The sequence below is a fragment of the Centruroides vittatus genome, unplaced genomic scaffold (assembly GCF_030686945.1).
Source record: "Centruroides vittatus isolate TY-2023 unplaced genomic scaffold, ASM3068694v2 contig_680, whole genome shotgun sequence".
In the NCBI taxonomy this organism is placed as follows: domain Eukaryota; kingdom Metazoa; phylum Arthropoda; class Arachnida; order Scorpiones; family Buthidae; genus Centruroides; species Centruroides vittatus.
In genome coordinates, this window is record NW_027122427.1 from 1,317,748 (window position 1) to 1,338,962 (window position 21,215).

A 21,215-nucleotide genomic window follows, 5' to 3' on the forward strand; every position below is an offset into this window, starting at 1 on the left:
TTGCGCGTCAGAGCCTGTTTGTATTCGTTTGTTCGATAAGCCAGTAAAAACCGTATACTTCTTTAAATGTATTTTTAATAGCTTATCTGATGTACTTAATAAATAAGAAAGTTCAATATAATTACTTCCGTTATTAGATTCAATAAATTCCCCATGTCTTCTAAATGCCAATTCTTGCTTTGAGAAAAAACATATAACATCTATTTATTTAGATATATCTATTAATCATAATTATCTTGTTATAATTTTCAATATTTATTTTATATTGTCTACCAATGTTAAATTCTAGTCTGCTTTGATTTCCAAATTGCTTCAATTTTACAAAAGAATCGTCATTCGTCATAAATTTTATCGTCAAAATGTCGAAATTTTTTTTGTTGACGTATTTATATTTAATTTAGGCATTGGTCTTTCTGTTTTAATAATGTTTTCTTTTTCATTATATGGTCTTGAGCCAAAACTTTTTTAAAATAAATTTTTGAATCACTAGCCACGATATAAGGGCTAAAATTAAAATTATCAGAAAAACTTGATAAAACAAAATGTGTGATGAAGAATTTTTTGTACTAGGTATGTATATTCAATTGTATGAATATACTTTTAAAGAAACTTATAATTAAATATAACTTTGTGAAGAAACGTACATAAAAATAACAAAATATTCTTTACTTTTTAAATCTTAAAACAATCCACTTGAATATCTGTAGTATTGGGAAAGAAGTGGAAAGAAATTTTTATGACAACCGATACATAAATCGTAAATTTAAGGAAAATAAATTCTAGAGCTTTTTTTGTACCATTGTACGTCTCATTCATTAAATTTGGTTGTAAATGATGCTGCCAAAGTAACAGTTAATTTTTTAACACTGTACTAGAATTGTACACGTTTTTTCTGCATCCCCTTACAGATGGGACATACTAAATTGTAATATCACTGGTTTAACATTGAAATCCGTAAGTAATATAAGATGGGAGAGCAGAATAAACGCAGAATAAATATATCAAATATTTTAATGGAGTTTTTTAAAACTCCTGTCAACTATACAGAACTATCATAAAAACATGCCAGTAAACTCCTATTGGTTGGGTTAAGTTATAAATCTAGTCTAGGGTGGGCAACCTTTTTTATAACATGGGCCAGAATAAATTTTACGTTTTTTCCGTGGGCTGTAGTAGTTAATTGACGCCTTCTTGTGACTTGTAATTTTTTTAGTCTGCAAATATGAAATAAATAAATAAAAAGTTAATTACTACATTTATTTCTCTTATCGTTTTCGAAAATTACAAAGAATTAGAAAAATAACTATTAATTAGTTATTTTTCCAATTTAATAATCTATTAAAGATCTCGCGGGCCGGATAGAAACTTTTCGCGAGCTGTAGCTGGCCTGTGGGCCGGGGGTTGCCCGCCGTTGATCTAGTCTACTCATGATTCACATAATTGGGCGAGGGTGGCCGAATATCTAGCAGGCAGGCGGCTAACAGCCCACAACCGGTCCGGGATATGAAATTAGAAGCTTTATGCGTGTGTCGCTTCTACCAGCTAAACCGGGTGAGGTTGGTGCTCTGTAAACCGCATGTGCCAATGCCTATATAATCTGGCTGATTGGAAACTGACCCGGTTTCGACATTCCTTTTGCCACCGAATTATTCGAATATACAATAGCAATCTTATCGTTTTTTTCACATGTAGTATAGAAATTTGTAAAAGATACATAATGCAGTTATAATAAAATATTAATTTTAATTAATGCAAAGTACAGTACGTTAAAATATGAAAATTTATATTTTATAAAATACAAGGGAAGATCATTGGAAGGTGGAATCAGCGTTTCCATCGCTTCCAATGACTGCACGCTACTGACATGTTTAGTTTGTAATTTTCTTTTGTTTCTAATCTAGTTTACTAAAAATTAAAATTTTTGAAAAGTGTTTTTTACTTTCCTTTCTGTTTTAACATAACATGGGTTACATTCTTGATTGTTATAATATAATACAGTGAAACCTTGCTTAACAAGCACCTCGCACAACTAGTATTTTGCATAACAAGCGAAACAAATTGTAAAAAATTTGCCTTGCTTAATGAGCGATATTTTGCATAATGAGTGATGAGGAAAGGGGAAGTCCTGAATTGTGCGCATGCTCCATCAGTTTGTGTTTAGCACTCGTTTCACTAGCATTTTAGTGTTGCTTGTGATCACATATTTTTCCAAACTTGTGTTCAGACATATTACTTATAAACATCAACACCATAGCCCGTTATATAATAAACACGCCAAACGATATGCCAAATTCTTGGGTCATTAAATTTAATGACCGATTCCAAATTGAATTTTAGAAATGTCTGAATTAAAAATTAACTATTTATAATTATTAAATTTAATACAAGATGGAAACGTAACTGCCTATCTCCAGTCAAATTAATTAATTTCTAATATTTAATTATAGCCTTTACATAACCCAAGAATTTGGCATATCGTTTGGAGTGTTTATCAAACATATTAGCTGTGGTTTTTTTTTTGTTTTGTTTGTTTCTGAAAATTGAATTCTCATTCCGGGATGGTTCATTCCGTGCTAGAAGAAAAGATTATGATGATTCACGCTCCTTAACAGTGTATATTGTTCAATTTTTTTTTGAGTAAACGTTATACATAAAACATTTGAGCATTTTATTGCGCGTGGAACGCATTATCGTATTTTACATTAATCTTTATGAAGAAAATTGTTTCGCTTAATGAGTGTTTCACATTACAAGTAAGACTCTGGAACGAATTATGCTCGTTAAGCGAGGTTTCACTGTAATGTAATCATGTCACATTTAACCTGCTGGGTTTTTGTAATTGTGATGTTTTGATGCCTATGAACCCAAAAAAGATCAAAAACTGATACTCAAAGTGTTTGTCGATGTGTTGCATCTATTTCATTTAATATCTCAGGATGAGGTAAAGATTGAGAAATGAAATTTGGCATTTGACCTGTGAACTTTTAGACTGTTTTGCATTTTTTTCAGAGGTGTAGCCTCTAAAGAAAAGGTCACCTCTGCTGTGGAAGGCTGTTGTTCCTGGTGACTGGACATGGCGAAAAGTGAAGACATTTTTAGTCTGTTACATTTTTTTTAAAATGGTAATATCACAGCTGAAGAAAAAAAGTAATGTAATCATTACTGTTAATTGACTCATTTTTTAATTAAAGAACATTAAATGCAAACTTTGCCAATCATTTTTATTAAGTACATTTTACAGCTGTTCATCTTACTAAAAAAACATTTGCCCCTCTGATATACTGATATAGATGTTAGACAATATTGCTTTAAACTATAGTGTTTTTTTTTGCTTGGATGGTTTGCAAACTGTGTTTCATTTTTATATTTGGTTTCAATCATAAGCTGAAAATAATGTAGGGTGTTTACATAATGTTTGATATTTGAATAATCAACTGCTTATATGAATTCTAATGAAATTGATAACTAGGATATCATGTAACTGTCATATTGCACTAGAATTGAGGCAAAACTTTGAAGAAAGAGGTGATTGTTACATTTGCCTGGCACAGGAGAGGCAATTCTTGCAAGGATTGCCTCTGCATGGCTGGCAAATGCAATTGCAAGCCACAGTAGAGGAGATTGCTGCAATTTCTGATGTGGAGAGGCAATTTAAGGAGAAAACAGTGTTGATTGCTTTGTTCTTGTGTTCTGTTTGTTTATCATGCCAATTTTCTATTAAGTGTGCATAATGCTTTATTTATTTATTCTATCAATTCCATCAGTTGCACTCAATTGAGTCAGGGAGCATGCACATTTGTCAATTTGACCCCACTATATCTCAAACAAAGTCATAGACCTCCCACTTTTTATTACACTTTTGAATTCTTTATTGCAATTAATGGAAAATGGCTGTTTTATCAAAATTTATTGATCAATTTCAAGTACAAATGCATTCTGTAAGCCACATAGGAAGCACAGATTAAGGACCAGATAGCCAACTCCCATAGACATTATGGTAGTTGGTCTTAGGATCATGGTGCCCTCACTAGTAAGACAGAAACAGGCTATTCTATTAGATGCATTCACTCTCTTCAAAATTATGATTTTATTAATTTTTTAAACATTAAATTAGTCTTCAAATTTAATAGTATTATAATTAAAGTGATGTACTTTAAGAAATCTGATAACTAATTATATTTTGCTAAATACTTCACTATTTTTTATTTTTTTATACAATGTAATAATTTTGTTTTTTTAATGATCAATAATAAAGCAATTAATTTATCTTTAACTAATTTGAAAATCATATATAAGACAGGTACAGTACATATTTTCTGTTAATAGGCTATAAGTAGAAAATATTGTTAATACTAATGATATCGACTGTAATTTTTATAAAACTAAACATCTTTAATTTACCCATTTCTTTTGTAAATCTTTGTCCGATGGCGATAATTATGATTAATTTTTTGAAGACAGTCCTTCTCAAAAAGAGGGATCACCATTTATTAACTTTGTGTTCCAGACATTACACTTTTGGCGACTGACCTTTCCTTTTAGGCTACTGGCTGCCAAACAGTCCTTTAAAAACACAAACATACATCCAATTAAAAATATAAACATTTTTAAAAAACAGGAACTGGTGATGTACGGATGTCTTCTATTCTCCATCATACCTTCTTGGGGTTGTTTCAGCTTTCATCTACAATGAAATAGGTACTGGTAAAATGTAAATGAGGAAAGCTGGACTTTGTCTTCAAACAATTAATCACCCATTTCTATTATTAAATAAAGTATCAAAATGTCATTTATAACAATGTAATTTAATTTTATCAAATCTTGAAATCGTAATTGTATTTTAATTTTGAATAATAAAGGTTTATTATAATTTTAAAAAGGGCACTTCTAAAATCATGATGGTGCATTTCACTAGTCACCATATGTTAAATGATGACCATGTGAATGTCCGATTATAAAATCATTCAGGGGAAATATTTTGATAAATATCAGATTTTGTGTGTTTAAATACAGAAAGCTCTCTAAAAATATAAGTTTTCATAAGTTTTATTTGGTAATTTAAATTTGAAATGGTCTGTTTTTATCTGTTATGGATTGTTGAATCATTCTAGAGTGTTATAAAAGTTTTTATTGTTGATACAAATGATATTAACTTTATCTTCTACTTATAGCCTATAAACAGAAAATATGTACCTATCTTATATACTTGAACACTTATTTATTTATCAGTAATAAAAGTAGAAGATATATAAAATCAAATATTATTATCTGTGATCTTCACTGGATGAACTCCAAAGAAATGAATGGTTCTGCCTGTTACCAGTGGGGCTATACAAAAACTTTTCAAGATTTAGCTATCTGGTCCTTAATCTGTGCATAGAAGAGGCTTTGCTAACCTTCAAAAATTACTGAAGAAAAATTGATGTCTTTTAAATTAATCTTCAGAGAATGGTTAGAATAACATCCATAGATTTGAAATAATTTCTGGATACTAAATTTCAAGTTGGAATCACTTAGAATTATTTTTTTTATTAACTATTATGTCTAGAATCAATACATGTAATAAGTTACTAAGTTAAAAAATAAGTTTACATTATTATATTTTTTATTGTACTTTAGGTGTAATATCTGTTCTAGAATATTAAAGATCACTGTAATAAACTTTGAAGTAAATGAATTTTGCATATATATTCATGAAATTTTATTATATTTAAAGAACTTTTATATTAAATTTTATTAAAAATAATCATTGGCTAATTATAATTTTGTGTTTAAAAAATTAACTGCTACAAATATTTGAATATTTTTGTTTTATTCTCCATTGTTCTATTGTTACTAAATGTTTCTTTGTATGGTCTTAAAAATAATGGAACAGAATTGCTTATTTAAGATAGAACGATGTACATTTTATGAATTTTCTTCTGAAATATATACACAGTATTGGTTTTTATTTTATGCAAAAAAATTTTTTTATTTATTTTTATATAGTTCGTAATGCTGTAATTGAATTGAGACAGCTTCAAGTAAATATTGGTGATTTTGAAACTAAAAAAATCATTGGACAAGGACATTTTGGAGAAGTCCAAGTTGTAAGAGAAAGATGCACAGGAGATGTATATGCTATGAAAATATTACGGAAAAGTGATACATTATCTCAGCAAAGTGTATGTAAACTTCTATGATATAGAACAGTTTTTTAATATGTTTTTTAAATAATTTTATTTCTTAATTATAAGTTTTCTGTATTATTATGCATTTTAACTAAATAATCCTATATTTATAGGTATTATAGTATTTTGTTCAGTAAGTAAAATATCTGAAGGTTAAAATGTACAATTTATTTAACTATTTATTCTACATATGTATTTTGGGTTGATGTGAACTTTCAACTCCTCTCCAGTGCTATATCTAGAATATTTTTCTATATTACAATTTTTTTAATACAAAAAACAACTTGGATACAAATTGAATTGTAAGTAATTCATTATTTATAAAGAAACAACCATAGATGGAGATTCAGTTTCAAGTAAAAGTGCATATCCAATGTTTTATGCTATTTAACAATTATTTATTATTATTAATAATTACATTCACAATTAATTAAAATATTAACATTATGTTTTAATTCATGTTTTTGTCCTTATTATACAAATTTATTATTTAGATGTCTACTAGGACAGATCGTATTATTAGGACTTATTATACTGGTGTCCGAGTTCTGCAAAATGAGGAAATGTATTCAGAAAAACAATCTTTATTGTTCACCTGTACACCTTTTACACACTTTGTGTTTTGGACCACTCGGTCCCTCATCAGCAGGTTTACAGCTACTATGTAATTATTTCAGTCTCTAATTACAATCGAAATATAAAATGATTAACAAAAATAATCTGTATTATATTTTTGAGCATATCCATCACTTTCCTTTACCTGTACAATTATTGTATTGCTAACTTCATTTCCTTTATGAGTGATTCAGCCTGTTACTCCCCCTGTTGATAATACTGTTCCAGGATTGGTGGATTTCTCTTCCCAAGTTGTTATTGATTCTATTGTTTTGTCTTTTTATGTAAATATGTTCATATAGTTGTCTTTTAAAATTATTGCTTTTTTTTCTTTATTTTAACTGTATTTAAATCTATTTTACATCCTTCTGTATTGCATTTTCATTCGCTATTATGCAAATTCAGAAGTGGCTGAACACTGCAATACATAAGGATATGAAATAGATTTAAATACCGTTAAAATATAAAAAAAGAAAGCAATAGTTTTAAAAGACAACTATATGAACATATTTACATATATATATATATAAAATTACTTGTACTGACTGACTGACTGATTGATTGATTCATCATTGCCCAGAGCAAACTGCTGAACCTAAAGTGATGAAATTTGGTACACAGTTAGGATATGTCATGGAAGCGCACACTAAGAAGGGATTTTTCGAAATTCCCCCGCGGAGAGAGAGAGAGAGAGAGAGAGAGCATTAAGGCTTAACCAGAAGAACGGCTTCTACTCTACTATTTTAGATGCAATTTTTTGTTTGAATTGCTGAAAATCAAACGAACTGTTTTCAATTTGATCAATTTTCCAGAAAATTGATTAAATTGAAAACAGTTTATTTTCAGCAATTCTGATCATTCTCAGTGGTAGGTGTTATATTATATAACAATTACTATCATTGTTGAAATACTGAATATAAATGGTGTTTGCTTGCAAAATCTGCACAGCAAAGTCGCAGGTAACAGCTAGTATTTACATAAAAAGACAAAACAATAGAATCAATAACAACTTGGGAAGAGAAATCCACCAATCCTGGAACAGTATTATTGACAGGGGGAGTAACAGGCTGAAACATTCATAAAGGAAATGAACCTAGCAATACAATAATTGTACAGGTAAAGGAAAGTGATGGATATGCTCGGAAATATGATACAGATTATTTTTGTTAATCATTTTATATTTCGATTGTAATTAGAGACCGAAATAATTACATAGTAGCTGTAAACCTGCTGATGAGGGACCGAGTGGTCCAAAACACAAAATGTGTAAAAGGTGTACAGGTGAACAATAAAGATTGTTTTTCTGAATACATTTCCTCATTTTACAGAACTTGGACACCAGTATAATATGTACTAATAATACAATCTGTCCTAGTAGACATCTAAATAATAAATTAACATTGTTACTCACATTTTATTCATTTTTTAATCTCAAGATGATTGTTGGACATTACATCTTATAAAATTAAATATATATAATCTAAACAATTATAACACTTAAAGTTTTAACTTAAATTTAATAACTTCATATTATTACCCATAATCACCTATCACCTATGTACTTACTTACATTAAGGCAGCCAGCCACTTATGAACATTTTAAAACTTTTTAATTATCAGATGTAATGTCCAACAATCCCCATGAGATTAAGAAATGAATAAAATGTGAGAATGTAAATATACACATTCACAATTAATTAAATTAATAATAATAATAATAATAATAATAATAATAATAATAATAATAATAATATAAATAACTCTCCCGTGGTCACCACCTGGTCGTGGTGGGAGAGCCCAGTAATTTTACTGATCCATAGGGCAATGCAGGCTGGAGCATAAGCTCCTGGTAGGGACACCCATGCCAGTAAGGTCTATGGGGAGAAATGAAGCTAAGAGTGACCACGCCCACATTCTGTGGAGATATTCATCATGGTAATAACTAGATCAAAGTGTGATACCGGCTCGGACGTCGCCCGGGTTAACAAGGTCCGCGTTCGTGGGTTAGGCAGAGGCTCACGTTCGAAAAATAGGTCACAGTCTCCCTTGGTGACCGGTGGCGAAAGCAGCACCGGCCCAAGCATGGCTACTGCAATGCCCTCAACAGATGTGAGGAACCAACCCAGCCTTGGTGTTTCTGTGGCAATGCATCCACAGACCACAAAGGCTGGAAAACCACGCCAACGGATGAAATGGACAGTAGAAATGAACGAGTTTATCATCCGTACTTATTACACCATCACAAAACTCGAAACAAACATGACAGCATACAGACAACAACTACACCATAGATTCACACAACAGTATCCTCATCTCACTGTCACCGAACAAAGGGTTGTTGATCAAAAAAGAACAATTATACACAACAACCTTATTCCACAAACAACACTTGAACTTATCAAACAACAGGTTGCTGATCAAATACATCAACAGACAGAAACATCTAACATTAATGAAGATCATGTAACCTGTCAGGATAATCCAGCAACAAGCATTGATAATAACACACATACAACAATTACCACTAATGATACTACAGACACTTCCTCATCCATCACTGATAACATAGACTTGGATTTAGTTAATACGCTCTCACTTATATTTCAGGAAACACTCACTAAATATACAGGTACAGATCCCACACAACGACCACGAATACCAAAAATCAACACGTCAAAGGAAGTAGGAAAAACACTAAATTATGTAAACACTCACTTACTACCACACTACATTCATTCAATTTCTACACTCGCAGACATTCATACATTAGTTTATGCTGGGGCAGTCACAGTAGTGACACACCATGGACTGAAAGTACAATCACAGACAAATACACAGAAAACACAATTCTATCACAAACCTGCCTGGCAGAGAAGAATAGAAACACAAATAAATGACATTAGACAGCAATTAGGCAGGCTAACACAATACACTAAAAACAACATAACACCCAAATTAAGGAAACAGCTCAAAAACATTTTCAAGAAAATAAAAACACACACAAAACATGAACATCACAACACACGCATTACAGAATACATTGATACACTAAAACAAAAACTTGCTGCCAAAGCACGTAGACTCAAACGATACAAAACATGTACACTACGAAAACAACAAAATAAATTATTTACAAACAATGAAAAACTCTTTTACAGACAAATCAATAACAAAGCAAACACTGATACACAGCACAGTGGCACACCAACAGAAGAAGAACTCACAACATATTGGTCTTCTCTTTGGTCCAGTGCTGTCACGCACAATGCTGATGCAGGCTGGATCGAGGAGGAGAACAGAAACTTGCACAACATACCAACTATGCCCTGTGTTGAAATAAACATACATGATTTCCAATACACTGTTAACAGAACACACAACTGGAAGACACCTGGTGTAGACAACATTCACAATTTCTGGTACAAAAAGTTTACATCACTGCACCAGGAACTAGCTAAACATCTAACACACATCATCATCAATCCACAAGACATGCCAAATTTTCTTACTCAGGGCATCACCTACATGAAACCTAAAAACAACAATACCACAGACCCCACACAATACAGACCAATTACATGTCTTCCAACACTCTACAAATTATTGACATCCTGTATCGCAAACAAAATATACAAACATATTGAAGAACACGACATTCTAACAGAACAACAAAAAGGTTGTCGTAGAAACCACAGGGGATGCAAAGAACAGTTACTCATAGATTCAGTCATTCTACGGCAAGCACACAGACAACACAGAAACATACACATGGCATATATAGACTACAGAAAAGCATTCGACAGTGTTCCACACAGTTGGCTGCTACATATTCTACACATGTACAAAATACATCCATCACTCATTGCATTCTTTCAAAACACTATGCAGCACTGGAGAACAACACTACATCTCAGGGTTCATAACACTTTCATACAAACAAACCAAATTTTTATTAGGCGAGGAATTTTTCAAGGAGATTCCTTGAGTCCTCTCTGGTTCTGCCTAGCCTTGAATCCATTATCCAACATGTTAAACAACACACAATATGGCTACAATATCAGGCATGAAAAAACAACACAGTATACACTGTCACATCTCATGTACATGGATGACATAAAACTTTATGCATCCACACAAAAACAACTTCATCAACTCCTACAAATCACACATTCATACACCAAGGACATACAAATGGAATTTGGCCTAGATAAATGCAAAACACTTCACATAGAAAAAGGAATCCTGAAGAAAGAAGATTTTGCACTTGGAAATGGAGACGTTATTGAATCCATGGAAGAGGGCGAGTTCTACAAGTATTTAGGATTCCAACAGGCCAAACTAACAGAACATGCACAAATAAAGCAAAGATTAATTAAAGAATACCAAAGTAGGTTAAATGCTATTCTCAGAACAGAGTTAAATGCAAAACACACAGTTAAAGCAATAAACACATATGTCATCCCAGTACTCACATATTCTTTTGGAGTTATACATTGGACTCACACAGATCTTGAGCAACTCCAAAGGAAAACAAGAACTACACTTACTAAGCATAAACAACATCATCCTAAATCCGCCACAGAAAGATTAACCCTTCCACGTAAAGATGGCGGACGTGGCCTGATTGACATAGTTAACCTTCACTACAAACAAATACAGTCACTGCGAGAGTTTTTCTACAAAAAACAAGAAACATCACAATTACATAAAGCAGTAACTCTAGCAGATTCAAATAACACACCATTAAACTTACACTCACATCATATGGACACAACGCAACATATAAAAAGCACAGACACCATTAAGCAATCGTGGGCTCGAAAGGCACTCCATGGCAGGCATCCTTACGATCTGGCCCAGGATTTTGTTGACAAAACTGCGTCAAACAGCTGGTTAGCTCGGGGATGCCTCTTTGGGGAGACGGAAGGATTCATGATTGCCATACAGGATCAGGTCATAAATACTAAAAACTACAGAAAACACATACTCAAAGATGCAACACTCACAAATGACACATGCAGAAAATGTCACGTCATGCCAGAAACTATACAACACATCACCTCTGGTTGCAAGCTCTTGGCACAAACAGATTATTTACACAGACATAATCAAGTAGCAAATATAATACACCAAGAGCTTGCAAAGAAACACAAATTAGTAGACATCCACGAACCATACTACAAATACATTCCACAGACAGTATTGGAAAACAACACGCACAAAATGTACTACGACAGAGCCATAATCACAGATAAAACAATTTACCACAACAGACCAGACATCACACTCATTGACAAACACAATAAAATCACATACATTATAGACATATCCATTCCAAACACTCACAATATACAAAACGCATGCACTGAAAAAATTAGCAAGTACACAGAACTCGCCCAGGAAATAAGGCATCTGTGGAGGATGGATAGGGTGCTTATTGTACCTGTTGTTCTCTCCTCTACAGGTGTCATACCACACATACTACACAAAAGCCTGGGCACATTGGAATTGAATAGAAACACATACATCACACTGCAGAAAGCCACTATATTGAATACATGTCATATTGTGAGAAAATTCCTGAATACAGACACACACACTGATACACTTCTTTAATTTCTGTTTTGGTTACTATGCCTTGACTCTGGTCCGGCATAGTACACAGCCACCGGTGTTAACCGAGTATATCTCACTTAATTCAACATAATAATAAATAATAATTGTTAAATAGCATAAAATACTGGATATGCACTTTTACTTAACCATTAGGTGAAGATTCAATTTTGTTTCTTTATAAATATGTATAAATTGTAAGTAAGTCATTAAGTTATTTTTTGTATTAAAAAAATTGTAATGTGGAAAGATATTAAGATATAATACTGAAGTGAAGAGGGGTTTGAGAGTTCATGTCAACCCAAAATGCGTATGTAGAATAAAGAGTTGAATAAATTGTATGTTTTAATCTTAAGATATTTTACTTGCTGAATGAAATTCTATATTTTTAAATATGAGATTATTTAGTTAAAATGCATAATAATTTTAATTTAATTTTTAATAATAATAAATTATCATTTTTAAGATATAAGTGAAAGTATCAGATTTTTTTTTTCTAAAATGTTTTTAATTTAATAAATTAATACATTTTAAAACAAATTATTTTAATTTGTAAATGGAAACAAATAATAATGATAAAATTATAGGAAATGTAGTGTACTGTTTTGTAATGGTAAGTTATTTCTTTATTTTGGGTGACCATAAATATCATAAATTGAAAATATGGAAATGGAACACTAAAATTTTTTTTGCACCAAGAGTTTTTTGGGAAAATAATAGTTATAATAAGAAAACTTCACTTTGTGGCTATTTTTTTATTTATTGAACATGTAAATACAATAGTTTGTTTAATAAAAATTGTTTTAAATTAAACAATACATTAAAAATTAATTGCATTTTAACAAATATTTACTTGTCATATAATTTATTTGTTTTGTTTGATAATTGTATAAAATTTAATGATCAAAAGTAACATACTAGAAAATCTACAAAGTTTAGATTATATAAAATATGTACTGTACATAGTTATTTAAAATATTTATTTTCACTTGTTTTGAATTTATACTACAAAATACAATACTTATTATCATCATCTATCTTGAAAATGACACAAAAATATCTGAAATTCATCTAAATCTAATATCCAAAAGTATGATCCTAATGAATTACTAATTGATTTTACCATTTTGAATTAATCACAATAAATGGCACTTATTGTGTTTACTTTACTTCCATATTTTCAGGAGAATAAAAAAATACTAAGCTAAGATAAATTACAGCATGAACAATAACTTTAAACTTGTCAATAGTGATTTTTGTATAACAGATTGAGATTATGGTTGTAAGGTTATAGAGGTGCAGTATTGCAGCTGATTTCACAATGGCATGCAAAATCACTTGAAATATAATGATTGCAATGTGAATATAAAAATAAAGAAATGTGGGACATTTAAATATCTGGACAACCTTTGTCAAGACAATGGGACATGTGGAAAAAACAGGACGTCTCATCACCTTATCTTTATCTATTGTTAAAATGTCTGTAATTATTAATAAAATGAAGATATTAGATAAAATAATTTCAGAAAAAGATATTTACATTAACATTTTATTATTCTTTTCTGATTCCAGGTAATTTTTTTATATTTCCTTATGGAATTTTAATTAATTGCATTTTAACAAATATTTACTTGTCATATAATTTATTTGTTTTGTTTGATAATTGTATAAAATTTAATGATCAAAAGTAACATACTAGAAAATCTACAAAGTTTAGATTATATAAAATATGTACTGTACATAGTTATTTAAAATATTTATTTTCACTTGTTTTGAATTTATACTACAAAATACAATACTTATTATCATCATCTATCTTGAAAATGACACAAAAATATCTGAAATTCATCTAAATCTAATATCCAAAAGTATGATCCTAATGAATTACTAATTGATTTTACCATTTTGAATTAATCACAATAAATGGCACTTATTGTGTTTACTTTACTTCCATATTTTCAGGAGAATAAAAAAATACTAAGCTAAGATAAATTACAGCATGAACAATAACTTTAAACTTGTCAATAGTGATTTTTGTATAACAGATTGAGATTATGGTTGTAAGGTTATAGAGGTGCAGTATTGCAGCTGATTTCACAATGGCATGCAAAATCACTTGAAATATAATGATTGCAATGTGAATATAAAAATAAAGAAATGTGGGACATTTAAATATCTGGACAACCTTTGTCAAGACAATGGGACATGTGGAAAAAACAGGACGTCTCATCACCTTATCTTTATCTATTGTTAAAATGTCTGTAATTATTAATAAAATGAAGATATTAGATAAAATAATTTCAGAAAAAGATATTTACATTAACATTTTATTATTCTTTTCTGATTCCAGGTAATTTTTTTATATTTCCTTATGGAATTTTTTAAATATCCTTAATTTTTAAATTACTATATTTTTATGAAAAGCAGAGCAGTTCAAACATTTTTTTCAGAAGAATTTAAATTTTTTTTATAATTTGAGTATATTAATTATTACAATTAGTTAATTATGAGTTAGTTATAATTTGAATTGTACTCATCAAAATTGCATGTTTGTTTGTTTTCACTTAAAGAGAAAGTAATTTATTATTATAAATAGTACATTACATTATAATCTTAATTTGAAGCAATTTTTCATAAATTTTAATGTATAAAAATTGAAATATTTAGGTAGCATTTTATGAGGAAGAAAGAGATATTATGGCAAAATCAAGTAGCCCATGGATTACTAAACTTCATTATGCTTTCCAAGATAGACTACATCTTTATTTAGTTATGGAATTTCATCCAGGTGGTGATATGTTATCTTTCTTAGATCATAACAATGATCAATTATCAGAAGATATTGCAAGATTTTATCTAGCAGAATTAGTATTGGCAATTCAAAGTGTACACAATATGGGATATGTGCACAGGTTATTATTTTTATTATCATTATTATTATTTTAAATTTTATTTTATTTTTATCTTAAGATTTTAAAATAAATATATTACTTTATAATAATATAGTAATAATGAAGTAAAATTTCAATAAATGCAATCATTTTTCCAAATTATAAGACCTGTTTTTTTATAAGAGTAAACATATTTTAATAACAGCTTTTTTGTATAATGATTTTAAAATTAAAAATGCTCATAAAATTTTAAAATGTTGCTTTTTAATTGTTAGTCAAATTAAATAATTAGTCAAAGACAGTAAAGAAGATTCAACATATTGGTTTTGTTGCCGCCTCGAGCACCACCGTATTTTTTGTGAGAAAAAATGATAATTTTAAAAATGTTTTTGGAGATGAGAGTTTTTTTTGTAACAGCCAAGTGCGTCAGCCATATTGTTTTTCTTCTTGTTCTTGTGTAACAACCCGCAATCAGCATTAACTTTTATCATACCGCAAGTGTTTACTTACATATTTATACAGTCCATTAAAGATCGACAAAACAACGACAAAACAAAACAAAAGACGGACAAAAGTCCATCGAGGCGGATGAAAAGAAAGGAGACAACTTTGCAAGCAAATAAGATTGAGTTCAAACTTCATTAAGTCGCCTATCCAAGGTAGGAGGAATTTATCTGTCTGTTACACGTGGTAGACAGTTTAAAATGGATCAGCTTGAGAAATTAAAGAAAAAACGTACTTCGATAAGAGCTAGTGTGCCAAAATTAATTAGTAAAGTAGATAGCGTAGTTGAAAGCGATGACAGAGAGACAGAAACTTTTCTAGAAATACTGGATCAGTTGAGTCGAAAGGAAGTGTCATTGAGAACCTTAAACGGGGAGATTGAGGGTCTCATTAATAGCCCAACTGACTATAACACTGAGATAGCCAATAGTGAAGAATATGAGGAAAAAATTATAAATTGTAAATTTAAGATCTAGTCTCGTATTAAACGATTAGAAGCAGATTCGTCCGTCATTACGGTGAGTCAGGTCCCTGTAGGTCGAAATAACTCTGCTAATGTTAAATTGCTAGAGATTCCTCTACCGAAATTCTCTGGAAGATATGAAGAATGGAGTAACTTTAAAATGCAATTTGATAGTTGCTCGCTTGACGAAATGATATTATCGGCAGAACAGAAACTACATTATTTGAAGGCTGCTCTCATAGGGGAAGCTAAGAGTTTAGAAATGTTAAATGATTCATTTGCTTCATTGTTTCAAGCGTTACAAGAGAGGTACGAAAACAAGAAATTAATAGTAGAAACCCATGTTAATGCGATTCTGGACTCTGTAAAACTAGCTTATGAGTCAGCAAGGGGTTTGAGGAACTTAATTGATAATGTCAGTAGGAATATGCGAGCTCTAAGAGTCCTGGGATATGAAAGGAATGAGCTTTCTGATATCTTAATTTTAAACGTACTTCAGAAGCTGGATGAGGAGACTCTAAAACAGTATGAGTTCAGTATTAGTTCAAATGACATTCCTAAGCTAGATAATTTAATTTCATTTTTGGAAAAGCGTTCTCAGATTTTAGAAAATATTAATAAGGCCACGTTCGCGAAACCAAGGTGTAATCAAGATAGAGTTAAACCGAAAAACTTGTTTGTGAAATGTAACAATTCTATGTCTCTTTGCATTTTATGTAAGCAGAATCATCCCATTTACAATTGTGATTCTTTCCTACAGTTGAAAGTCTCCAAAAGAAACGATGTTGTGGCCAAAAACAACCTCTGCTTCAATTGCCTAAGTGATCGGCATAAGTTATCCAATTGCAACTCCAAAAGCGGCTGTAAGATATGTTGAAAGCGACATAATACATTACTGCACCAAGAGAAACAAGCTATAATTGGTTCAAATGCACCAGTGATTGACAGCAAACTGACTCCAACCAAGCAGGATCTTAATTCCGACGCAATAGAGTTTTGTGAAAGTATACCTCACTCACTGTCATGCATTGATGAAGGAAATAAAATAGTAATTCTCTCGACAGCCATGGTTTGGGTTTTAAATCATACTACCGGAGCCAGCATTCAAGCGTGTGCAGTATTGGATTCGGGCAGTATATCAAATATCATTACTAGAGATTTCGCAAGTCGTCTGGGTACCCTGCAAGAAAGAATAGATCTCAGTCTCTAGTATAAGCGGAAATAAAACCTCAGTCAAGTTTAAGCTGCCTGCTACAATAATAAACGGCAATGGATCCTTTTCTAAGACGCTAGAGTTCTTAGTGGTGCCAAGGATCACGGATTTACTTCTGGTTTCCTCTCCACACATTAGCAGAACAGAAATACCCCATCAGTTAGCTGATCCAAGATTTGCTACACCAGGCAAGATTGACATGCTTATTGGAGCTGAAGCATTTTTTGAAATAGACGAATTTGATCATTATTAACTATCGTGTAACAATAACCTGACATTTCGCAACACAGTTTTTGGATACATCCCAACTGGGTCCACAGACTCTAATGATCAAGATCAATATTGTGGACTAATATCAGAGTCAGAATCAATTGATAAATGTTTACAAAGATTCTAGCAAATAGAAACTCTTACAGAGGCTCCAAGTTTGATGAATAAAGAAGAGTATTGCGAAGATCATTATCAAAGAACTCCACAGATGTAATGAAGATGGGAGATACATTGTGCAGATGGCAACCAAGGACATACAAAACTTGGGAGAGTCAAGGAAGTTAGCATTGAGGAGATTGAATCAATTGTGGAAGAGACTATCAAGGGACAAACAATTAAAGGAGTTATATCAGAATTTCATGAAGGAGTATTTGGATTTGGACCACATGGAAAGGGTGCAGGAACCTCCCGCTGATCAGACAGCATACAATATATGTTACTACCTTCCGCATCACTGTGTGTTTAGACCAGACAAAACCACTACAAGGTTAAGGGTAGTCTTCAACGCATTTGCACAACTTCTGGGCTGAGTCTAAATGATCATCTCATGAAAGGTGAAGTAAAGGAAGATGTTTTCGAGATCATAACAAGATTACGAAAATACAAGTATTCATTTACAGCAGATATCCAGAAAATGTTTTGTCAAATTCTAATTGAGTCCCCGCAACGAGATCTCTTAAGAATTGTTTGGAAGAACGAGGAAGAAGAAATGCCAGTCACCTACAGACTGAAAACTGTGACTTATGGAACTGCCAGTGCTCCCTTTCTAGCAGTGAGAACCCTTAAGCAGTTGGCTTATGATGAAGCAGCAAGATATCCTCTGGCCTCTAAAACCATATTACGAGATGTCTACATGGATGACATTGTGTCAGGTGAGCAAGATTTCGATACTGCCCTCGAACTACAATTTCAGTTGTGCAACATGTTGAGCACATGTGGAATGACACTACACAAATGGAACTCTAATTTAATGAAATTGATGAACAATAGTTCACCAAAAAATAAAGAACATTGCTTTTCCTCAAGTGCGGAACCAACAGTAAAAACCTTAGGCATTATTTGGAAGCCGGTTGAAGATCAGTTCATATTCAACGTATTGATTCCAGAAAAATTGCTTTATACAAAACGAGAAGTATTGAGTGTCATCGCCAGACTTTATGACCCCTTGGGTCTTCTGGAACCAGTTATATCTTGAGCAAAGATCTTTCTACAGAAGCTGTGGCTCAGTAAGCTTGACTGGGAGGATACCCTACCAGAAAACCTTACCTATGACTGGGTGAACCTTGTATCATTCTTGAAAGCCCTGGACGATCTTAAGATTACTAGATATATTTTAACAGATTCACTTCAAAGGGCTGTCTTGCTAGGATATGCAGATGACTTGGAGTCAGCTTATGGAGCAGTAGTTTACATGCAATGCATAAGGGAAGATGGAACTGGCAAGACACGACTTATTGCTAGTAAATCTCGTGTCATTCCTCTTAAGGTTATTACAATCCCTCAATTAGAGCTATCAGCTTGTCTTGTACTGTCTCAACTTATCAAAAAGGTACGCTCATGTCTGCAAATGGATATAACTGAAGTGATCTTACACACAGATTCAACTATTGCAATCACTTGGATCAACACTCCCGCATATCGCCTGAAGACCTTTATTGTGAATTGAGTGGAAAAGATACAATCTATTACTGAAGGCTGTCACTAGAAACATATAGCTTCCCACTCCAATCCTGCAGATGTAGTTTCTCGGGGTTTAAATCCGCAAGATCTACTATCCATGGAATTACAGTGGAGTGGAGCGCAGTCTCAAGTAGCACCAACTGTTGAACATCAGGATGAATATGCCATCGACACTTCCTTCGATGAAAAATATCTATCTGAGCTTAAAAAACAATCGCACGTTAATTTGGTGTCAGTGTCAAGCTCTGACTTTGACAATACCTTGTTTGAACTTAATAATAATTATATCAAATTAATTTGCATACTCAGTTATATTCTCTGGTTTCTACATAAGACATGTAACTCGTTGATCTGGCCCCTTATCAAGGGAAGAACTCCAAGAGTCCAAAATTTATTTGATCAGCAAGGTACAAGGAATGGCCTTTGCCGAAGAAATAAAAACATTGCAAATGGGAAGGAATCTAACGAAGGGTCAATTAGGCAGATTACATCCCTTTCTAGATAAACAAGGCCTAATGAGAATTGGCGGTAGATTGAGCAATTCAAATTTATCAATTGATAAAAAGTTTCTAATTCTGCTACCTAAAAATCACAAGTTAATTCACTTAATTATGAAATATTATCATCTGAAAAATTTGCATGTTGGTGTGCAGACTTTACCTTGTCAGACAAGAATTCTGGCTTTTAAGTGGAAGAAACCTGGCCAGAAGGGTGATACATGAGTTCATCGTTTGCTTTAGAAATAAACCCGAAGGCATGGAACAAATCCTAGGAAATCTTCCTTCGGAACGAATCACTCCAAGTCCCCCCTTTAAACATGTAGGGATTGATTTTTTGTGGTCCCGTTCTTATTAAATATAAGGGACAAAGAAAAGGCACCTATCAGAAGTGCTACGTCACAATCTTTGTTTTCCTTGTGACTAGGGCAATTCACCTTGAAGTAGTTACCATCCATCTAGAAAGAAAATGTGATTCGCCTTGGTGACTTACACGCGTCATTTCTGTTGTAATTGTAAATTTAAATTTAATGTTTATCACTGTTTATTGAAGTATTACTTCAACGCGGGGTGGGATGTTGCCACCTTGAGTGCCACCGTATTTTTTGTGAGAAAAAATGATAATTTAAAAAGTTTTTGGAGACGAGAGTTTTTTGTAACGGTTAAGTGCATCAGCCATATTGTTTTTCTTGTTCTTGTGTAAAACCCGCAATCCGCATTAAACTTTTATCATACCGCAAGTGTTTACTTTCATATTTATACAGTCCATTAAAGATCAACAAACAGGTTTCTTATATTTTTATTATACCTAAAGATTCACAATAGCATTGTTCTATAAAATAAAAGTACAACTAAACTTTTCTGTTTTAGTAGCATTTCTATTTTTTAGAACATTAAAGTTACATTTATTATGATGTGCATCATTCAACATACATAATGTAATGCTGTGTATCTGAAGAGGACATATACTTCATAAATGAACCAAAACATGTTTAGAAATTCTTAACTTTCAAATGCTGTTGTGAATCTTTAGGCATGATGAGAATATAAGAATCAGATAAATTGAATCATCTTTACTGTCTTTTGGCTAATTGTAAAATTTGTTGTTCATGTTCCTGAAGAATTCTGTTATTAATGTTTGAAGGTTATTTATATGCCATCAATAATAATATATTGTTTGAGGTATTTAATATATTAATTAATAAAATGAAGAAAAAACTCTTGAATAATTTCGGACTTGATTGCATTGGATTTATTAACCATAATCACTGTTAATAATGACACAAAAGCATGTTCGTG

The 21,215-nt window shown here is 31.8% G+C and overlaps 1 protein-coding gene across 5 annotated transcripts in view; it reads left to right on the forward strand.

Moving 5' to 3' along the window:
• LOC136980141 (citron Rho-interacting kinase-like) overlaps nucleotides 1–21,215 on the forward strand; it is a 115,547-nt gene that overhangs the window by 2,944 nt on the left and 91,388 nt on the right. For all 5 annotated transcript variants that reach the window (XM_067276183.1, XM_067276181.1, XM_067276182.1 and 2 more), the window contains exons 3-4: nucleotides 5,989–6,164; nucleotides 15,066–15,310. In XM_067276183.1, coding sequence (XP_067132284.1) covers nucleotides 5,989–6,164; nucleotides 15,066–15,310 — 421 coding nt within the window. The remainder of the gene's footprint in view (nucleotides 1–5,988; nucleotides 6,165–15,065; nucleotides 15,311–21,215) is intronic.